The sequence below is a fragment of the Zosterops lateralis genome, assembly GCF_965231275.1.
Source record: "Zosterops lateralis genome assembly, chromosome: 7".
In the NCBI taxonomy this organism is placed as follows: domain Eukaryota; kingdom Metazoa; phylum Chordata; class Aves; order Passeriformes; family Zosteropidae; genus Zosterops; species Zosterops lateralis.
The window spans coordinates 22,511,443-22,520,565 of NC_139767.1; the positions used below are offsets into that span (position 1 = coordinate 22,511,443).

The 9,123-nt window shown below is 50.7% G+C and overlaps 1 protein-coding gene across 1 annotated transcript in view; it reads right to left on the reverse strand.

The window, feature by feature from the left end:
- The window catches only part of LOC310911582 (unconventional myosin-X-like), a 90,559-nt gene extending 81,436 nt beyond the window's left edge, over window positions 1-9,123 (reverse strand). Inside the window, exon 1 of the mRNA XM_083865285.1 lies at window positions 9,076-9,123. Within this exon, the coding sequence (XP_083721411.1) occupies window positions 9,076-9,096 (21 nt within the window). The 5' untranslated portion in view covers window positions 9,097-9,123. The remainder of the gene's footprint in view (window positions 1-9,075) is intronic.

A 9,123-nucleotide genomic window follows, 5' to 3' on the forward strand; every position in this document is an offset into this window, starting at 1 on the left:
GACAAAGCCGGAATCAGGTTTCAATAAATGCACTTTTCAAGGGATTGATCTGGATGATCATGAATAAGTGATAGGACAAATATAAAGAGCCTTAGCTAATGGATGTAAGATTGGTGGGGAGGGGGAGTCCCTGGCAGCCGAGATCCATATGGTAAGGAATGCAACTTTGCTGTTTTTCTGATGGCGGGCTGAAATGAAGCCACGGGTTGTATCTGATGAGCAAAACCAGGACCAGCTTCTGGAAGGCAGAAGCAGCCCAGGAGGTCACAGGTAAGAGAGACAGAAGCAACAGCTCTGTTGGCAGCAGCCAACACGGAGTAGCTGGGAAGAGGGACAATACCTGCAACAGCAGTAGGGATAACAGAAACAAAAGTCTACTTCTTGTAAGGCATGAAGAAGACACACTGCAGAGCAAAAAGGGACTGGACTGTACCACCCAGCAGCTCACTGAGCTCAGGCAGCCCCTGCAAGCCAGCAGGGCTCAGAGTTGGGCACAAACTGCAGCTACAGGTCCTGCTGCTCCAGAGTTGCAGCCTAGACTGAGACCATGACTCATTCGAATTTGCCAATTAGCAACCCCATTCCTCACTAATTAAGGAACAGAGCCCTCAGTCTGCCAGCAGCTTTGCAGAACAGCAGTATCAGGAAAAGGTCTGTGCATTTTAAATAATCTAAGAGCAGTTTGTCACTTCTGGTCACTGATGTATGTGCACTGCTTCCCACTCCCCTTTTGCCTCCCCCTCCCATCTGTTCTGTTCCTGTCTCCTCCCCCAGTTTGGCTGCTGCACTGCTTCTCTTCTCACTCTCCAGAACATCTCCAAATATCTCCCAGGAAATGCCTGGTCCGTGGAGGTAATTCTTAATCTCCTCAAAGAAGCAACTACACACTACAGGAATCACACAAACTCCTTGTCATGGGACTGGAGGGAATGAGCCCTCAGATGTTTTCACATTCTTCAGAGCTGCCCTTTGCCATGAGCATGAGTGCACAGAAAGGAGGCAGGTGTGAATCCTTATGGACTTCACTGTACACTCTCTCCAAGCTCAGTTGAAGATGAGTTACCCTCTGCAATTCCACCATGGGCAGTGGAGTCACTCTCCTTTTCAGGTGAAGTAATAGTCCTATAGAGTTTGCAACCATCTGAGAAATTCTCACCAGTCTTGAAAATGCATACTGAATTTCATTATGTTCATAAAAGTAAACACCATCTCCATTACTTCATTACAAGCTCTTCCCTGCCTAAAACTTTAATTAGGAACTGAATTAAAACTAGTTGTTCCCGAAACACATTAGTCATGTGGATCTCTACAGATGTGTATTCCCTGTCAAATCACAGCAACACTGGCTTTCCTATATCTCTTCCATAGCCCTGAAAGAAAGAAGATAACATGGCATCTGTTACAGCCCAGCCTGGCCCTAGCAAAACTGTCCCTGACCAGCTTGCAGCTCCAAACCGAGCAAGTAAAAGGTATTCCTGCCCTGCTCTCAACTTGGGCAGGGCTTCTCAAAGAAGAATCTCTCTCAAATACATTGTGAGGCGGCTTCCTTGCAGTTCCCTCCCTCTCTCAAATTCAGCCAATGGCTTCAAGGGTGAGGCTGGGCTGATGGACGGTAGAGAAGTCTTTGAGATCCACAGAATAGAGCTCAGGGCCTCAGGAAGCCACAAGGACACAGTAGTCTGTCACTCAGCAGCCAGAGTGCCACACGTTTTGCAAAAATCTCAGACAAGAGCCCTGAAACAATATTTCTTCTGCAACGTTTATTACGCATAATTTGGGATTATGTCCGATACCTTTTTTACATCTTGCCATATCCTTGATTTCAATATTTCCCTGCCTTGTGGAGTTCTACTATTTACTCACACATCATACAGAAACATACACTTTTAAACCAGTCTCATCACTGTGAAGCAGAAAATCCCTTTTTCTTGCGGTCAGAGGTAGAAGCACAGAGGAATTCAATCCACCTTCTCTGTCGCATCCATTATTTTCTGCTCTTTTGCCATGTCTCCCCCTATTTGTCATTTCACTAATAAAGTAATCTCACGTTTTTTAAACTGTTCATGTGAGACATTTTCCTGGTGTTTGCCCATCTTCAGTGTCCTTCCTTCAAACACCACACAGAAAGCAAGAGGAGTGTCTGTGAGCTGGGATGAACTGTCAGTCAATCTGAAATAAGAGTGGAAGTAGTGAAAAATGGGCAAACAACCCATGTAAGAAAGAAGCTGGGAGACAGGAAACACAGAAGAGTCTGTGTTTCACTATTTTCTAAAATCACTGGGTACAAAGGCATATGCTAGTAGCAGCATCCATCTATTAGATGTGGATGGCAGCACTGTGAGTTATTACAGAATAAGCTGAGTTAGAGGAGACCCACAAATATTATCATGTCCAACTTCTGGCCCTGCACAGGACCATCCCCAAGAGTCACACCATGTTCTCAAGAGTATTGTCCAAACACTTCCTGAACTCTGGCAGGCTTGGTGCTGTGATGATGGAGACATATGGAAGTTTTTAACAAACATCCCTGGAAAGCACCCATCTTGCATCACATTGTGATGCTGAAGTGCTTTCAGTAAATGGAAGAAACATAAAACATTTTTAAAATCAACAGGTCCAAGAGTTCCCAGAGATCTATCCAATAAAGTTTCTCAACAGATGATAGTAATTTTTTTATAAGTCTGATAATGCTGAGGAAATTCCAGGAGATTGAAAGAGTCAGAGTCTAAATGGGAGTGAAATCAGGATTATCCCTAGTAACCATGGGTTGCTTAGTCTGAAAACCCCAGGGAAAACACAGAGGGTTTGCTCTCAGCTGTTTCATCTTAAGGATACTCTGGCCTTAACTGTTGTCCAGTGCCAGTTAACATGTAGAAAGAAGTCTGGTCAAAAAGGCTTCTTCCTTAGCATCCAAGCATACAAGATAAATAGGACTGTGACTGACTCTTATGACGTTGCCCATAGAACACAGTATTTCAGTAAAAGTCAGCTCAGTTGAGGAGCAAACAGCAGCAAAGGGATCTCAAAACTGTTGTTATGAATGGGGAAAATCACTACTAATTGAGGGAGTTTCCAACAAATGTCTGCAGTGACAGGGCCAGTACTATTTTGTATTCTCATCAAGGACCTAAAATCTGAAGTAGTACTGACAGAACTAGTAGATACCAGATGCCAACATTTGGTAGATAAGTAAGTACCCACAAGGATGTGACCATCACAGCAGTGTGGATTCCACAGCCCCCTGTTAGAACAAAACAGGATTACAGTACAGCCAAACTGAAAGGTCATCTTCAGGAGAGAAGGAATGCAAGGAGCACTTCAAACAGAGGAATGTCTTCTGGAAAATCACAGACCCAAAGAGGATTGCAAATTGCTGAGCAGAAACTCCCAGGACATTTGGTTGCAACAAGAGCTGATGCATGTCTGGGATGTATAAACAGGAGTAAGGAAGTTTACTGCTGACTTATGCTTTGAGGTGTGAGAAAGAAGCCTTCCAGAGACAACATAAAAGGCTCAGTCATTTTTGCTATTCGGAAAGATCCCTTGTAGTGCAAAGGTATTTGTGAAGATGTTAATGTCATTATGTAGATTTGCCAGAGCTAGGGCTGACCTATCTAGCCCAGACAGTGATAGTGGGGGGATTAGAGCAGCATGTGGCCCAGCATGGGCTGCAAACCTCATCTGTGTCCCTGCATCCTCAGCTGACTCAACCCTGCTGAGAGGACACGGCAGCCAGTAGCACTGAGACCCCTCTCTGCTACCTGCTGGTTCACCTTTGCCAGCAACTCAGAGGCAACCCAGTGCCAGAAAATAATGTTGTGCAGACAGAGAACTTATTTAGGACAAAGCAACTCATGAAACAGAAGAAAAGTAGGACCCGAAAATGGATAGATCTGCCAGATACTTAAGAAATGAAGCAGGATTTATTTTAAAACAAGGTTGTGTAACCACTTGAAGAAACTGCAAAAAGCAGGGGATCCTCCAGAAATAAGAAGCCCTTCTAGAAAGTGTGATTCAGCCAAATCTTCATCATTGACTCACAATGCAAGTAACAGGAAAAAACAGCACTAATACACCCTCCTTGTCCTAACCCTAATTTCCACCTTCTCATCAAATACACTGATGACTGGATCTGTGAGAGGCCCCACCACCAGTTCATTTGCTGTGATAATTTTTGCACTTGTATGACAGAACCTCTCAGTCCCCTGGGCACTGTGAATGCAGAACAGGCTCTCCATAGGTATTTTTCCTGAGACTTGGCTCTAGAGCACTGCTGAACTGTGGGTGATCTCAGACAGAAATGAGAAGGCAGAACTGCAGAGTTTAGAGTAATTGGAAGATAACCAGGAAATCCAGACTCTCACAAGTTTCAGTCTTAATGATCACATTTAGATAGTTCGCATATTCTCCTTAAAGCAAAACGGGAAAAAGAAATTGCAAAACATTTGTGATCATTATGTTAAATGTAAGTGTGGCAAGAAGTGAAACCAAAGCAGAACAAGTGATTTAGGAGGTCACAATGGGGCAGCTGAGGGAGGGTTGGCCAAGGGCAACCTGGCTTCCCTTTATGTGGGGGCTCTCATTGAGAGCCTGTGCCAGCCCACCCTCTTGCTGCTGATGGGATCTGACAAGGTCGCAGCTCATGCAGCCTGGCTCCAGATGAATGCCCTAAGGAAGGAGCTAGCAGGACTCCCTCTCTTCCGCCAGACACTTCTACATGTCACCTTTGGCACAAGAGCTTTCTTCCTTGCAATTGCTGCTCCAAAACAGGGCAGTTGAACCCTTTTGTCCTAGATCTGCCTCTTTATCACTCTGAATGGTTTAGGGGAGATGCAGCTTGGATGGAGGATTCTGTGTGTAGGAATATCCATGCTAGACTAGCTGCATGGATATCTTCAAGGACAGTGGTACTTCACTACACAGGCTAATTAAACAGAGAGGGGTTGCTCTGTTTGGTATTGACACAGAGAGCATTACATTTATAAGACGGATGTAACAGTCAGCATTTCTCTGTCTCTTCTTAATCCCTATGGGTCCTCTTTCTGAGAGGTCACAATATTCTCAGCAGACTGAGAAGAGGTTGTCAGGGGAAGCTGGCAAAGGGAAGTTCCTGAGAGGTGGAAAAAGGCTTGGCCAGAATACTCCTTCAAAGAGCAGCCTCACTGCTAAAGAAGATGATGTTCTACGTACCTTTTCTTTCCAAGATGGCATTTTCCTAAGACAATGGTTAACACATGGGCATTCAGCTTACTGTTATCTGTAAAGACAGCACATCACTCATGGTCAGCATCATCCACATCAGCTGAACCATCTCCCTCATCTCAGACAAGAGTCTCTGGATAGATTCTCCCAGACATCTGGCTATGTTCCTCTCTCACAGGAACTCCTCCTCCCAACTGCAGGGAGCATGGGAAGGGCAAACCAAGCTATTGAGAAACCTAATCCAGCCATGTACAAATCCTTCCTACCCAGCATAACCTGGGCTCCCTGGGGACACGGGTTTCAGAATGACACATCCAAGCAGCTTCAACAAAGAGCCCAAAACTGGTGAGAATTGCATGTGCAACCAAAAATCAGACCAGTTCTGTACCTGCTGCACTCATGAATCAGTCAGGCTCCACACTGCAAAGGTGCATTCACAGTGAAGTCCTTTCAGTTCTCCTTGCTCATGTTCCCTGCCTGCAAATGTTTACACACATGACTTTACACTGGGAATAAGAAGCCATTAGATGCCCAAAGCAAATTCACTTGTGTGTCTTGTGGCCAGCAAAGGGCCACACCCTGTAGACTCCCTGATGGCTTTGTGGAGAAGTCAGGCACTTTCTACTTGCATCAAGTAGTCAGCAGTCAGGGCAAAGCTGCCAGAGCAAAAGAAACCTGGCAGAGGTACTTGCTCCCAGCCTGGGTTTGTGGCCAAGAAAGCAGCTCAGGTGCATGCACGGTGGCAACTCCAGCAGCCTTAGTACTCCTTCACAGCCTTGACTCCTTCCTGACCTGCGTGTACCCCCGGGAGAGATGGATCCTCTCCCTGTCCGCATGGCAGATTCCCAGGCCCCAAAAACGAGACGGGCTGTGGCCAGGGAAGGATGGGGAACATGGGGAATAGTAAGTGAAGACCATGACAGCTGTAGAGACGACAATTCCAATCACCACAGCCATGCAGGACGTGAACACAGAATTACCCCGCCTTTCTCTCCCATGTCAGAAAGCTTAAGAACTTCAGGGGATTTATTTTACAACATAGATGAAAAGCTTTGGATTTCAGCACAAGAGGAATGAGGAAAACTGTTTAACACTTAAAATGCCAGCATTTCCAGGCCAGTGGCACATGAGAAGGAGAACAGCATCTGTGACTCCACTAGATGCTGCTCCTCAGTGCAGACTGACTATGGGACCGAGCTAACTGGTCACTCCAACTGAGTGCAGAAGGACAGGATGGGAGAAGTGTCTCCCTTAACCCTGCCCATGACATTCCTGCTCCTTAGGGGGGGATTGGAGAGCGAGTCACATCCTCTGTGTCAACCCCACATCCTGCCCACACTCCAGAAACACAGGGAAACCGTCATCTGTCACCATGCCACAGCCCTGGCCTCCAGGGCCCCTCCTCCCTGCCTGGGCACAGGACTTGCTGCAGCAGCCAAGCAAGGAGATGGTGGAGCACACACATATAGCTCTTCCACTCACACCCGGCTGGAGCAAAGGTGTCACCCGTTACATCTCTGAGCCATGCTGCACAGCACACCTCCGATGGCAGAGGCACAGACACATCTCTGCGCTGTAGCACTTGCTGAGGATGAAGGTTTTCTAATTTGCCCCACTTGGGACACTGCAGAAGAAGAGCAGCAGCACAACACACTCCAGCAGTTCACTGTCCCTGGGGTCTGCAAGCAGAGGGGGCCACAGCATGTGAGAAACCCTTCCACAGTGTCGAGCTGGCACAACTGGCCAAAACTATTCCTCCCTTGGCAGAACCAGGACGACAAGTAGGTTGAACCCTTCACAAAGCCGTTTTGGTCTCCAGCATGCCAAAAGGGGAACTAGGGGAGCTGTGAAGACCTATGGCACTCCCACCTAACCCCAGACACTGATCACATAGCTGAGTGTAATAATCTAAATGCTGCAAGCACAGCATGGGAGCAAGACCAAGAGCACACTGGGGTTTAAGCTATTCACTGTAATACATGACATGCATCCCCTGGGACAAGCTCGTCTTCTGCTGCTGCAGAAGGAAGTGAAGCAACTCCCTTCTACTCAGGCTTTCCCTCCCACCAAGAACCCCCCATGGAGAAGGAGGAAGAGTGGCTGGGGTGCAGCAAATGCCAAACATTCCGGCTCTGGGGAAGCCACATTCCCTCTCTCCCACCCCCCACTGCCTTTCCTGCAAAGCAAAGTCTGATGCTTTCCTGCACATGTTAACTCCAGTTCTCCAGCCTTGCCTACCTTGATTCATCAGGATTTAAGTGTGCAATTTACACGTGTGACTCTTAGAGAGACTCTGGCTCTAGGACTGCCCCTCACCCCTCCCCTGCAAATCCCTGTTTCTTCAGATAATGGCAGAATCATGCCTGGACAGGTGAAGCTGGACAAAGCAAGCAGTTCTCTGATGGGTGCTACTTGCTGAGAAGTGCACCTCTGGGTATCCCCTTTCCAGCCTCCCTTTCCCATCAGCTTCTTCAGGCTCCTTCCTCAGTGGCTACTCCTGTTACAAGAGGCAAGGAGGTTCCTCCTGACAGAGAGGTGGGCACAAAGGCTCTGGTGAAATGGCCCTTTGGGAAACTCTGGCCTTCATCTGATTAGATACAGACGGCCCAGACTTCCAGGAGCAGCAGGTTAATCAGTTAATGGCTGAAGGATGCTGGGCGATGCGCTGCCGGGCAGCCCCAGCCGCACAGCCCGGGGGCAGCCACTCCTTCCTCTCTGGGGCCAGATCCGGGAAAACATCTGTTCTGATAAAGAAAGTGTTTCATCAGGGAGGGGGCAGGCCCCAGCCCATCAGCTGCTCCAGCCCAGCGACCACGGGCTGCGCCGGAGCGCCGCTCGCTCCCCCTCCGCACCCGTGACTCGCAAGGCCAGACACCGGGGTTAATGGCCTGGAAACCAGCTGGGGGCTGGAGGGGGCAGATGTGTCCAAACAAGAGGCTTGCAGACCTCGGCAAGGCCCCGTCACCCCAGAGCGCCTGCCGTGCCCACTGCCAATGCCACGGGCAGCCACTGTCACCCACGGCTCCAGAAAGGGCTGCCCTTGCCTCGCACCCACCTGCCCCTCACAACCAAAGGCATCACCAGGCTGGGCTGGAAACCTGTGTGTGCTCGGGCAAGAAAAACGGCACAGAGCATTTCGGGGCGTCTGGGCTATGCCCGTAGCTGGCCCCGCGCCCTCGGTCCCTGGCCCCCCGTGGCACACAGAGCCCGCACGGCTGTGCGCTCACCCCGGGGCGCCGAGGGCAGGCGGGAGCACAGCCCGCGGCTCACAGGTCAGGTCGGGCCCGGCAGCCGCTCTGCCGCCAGCGTGCCGGTGACTGGGCAGCGGCACCGAGGGGCAGGGGACTCCCCGCTCGCCGCCCGCCCGCTGCCCGGCCCGGTGTCCGGGAGGCCACCCGCTTGTGATCCGCACACGCAGGCAGGACCAGGCTCCGGACCCTGAAGCCGTTCCAGAGGATTAAGGAGCCGGCTCTGGGCAGCCATGACTATCATGCGACAAACCCTCTCCTCCCGCAGGCAGCCCTCGCTCGGCACTGCCGGCCGCACATCGGCGCCGGCTCCGCATCCCCTTCAGCCCCCCGCACGGGCTGCGCGACGCCGGGCTGGGGAGCGCTCGGGGACAAACCCTCCGCATCCCATCGCTCCGGAGAAAGTGCGACCGGGACCGCCCCGGCGAGGCGGCAGCGGGGGCGCGGCGCGGCGGGCGGGGAGCGCAGCGTCCCGCGGCCCCGGGGGCGCTCCTTGCCCGGGGCACGGCACCCCGGTGCCCGTCTCGCCCCGAGCCCCGATCCTGCCGGCCTCCGCCCGGCCCTCGCCTCTCCCGGCCCCGAGCAGGGGCGAGCCCCGCTGCCGTGCCCGTCCCGCCGTGCCCACCTGGCGTAGAGAGGCGTCCATCGCCCGCGGAAGCGCCGCCGCCGGCTC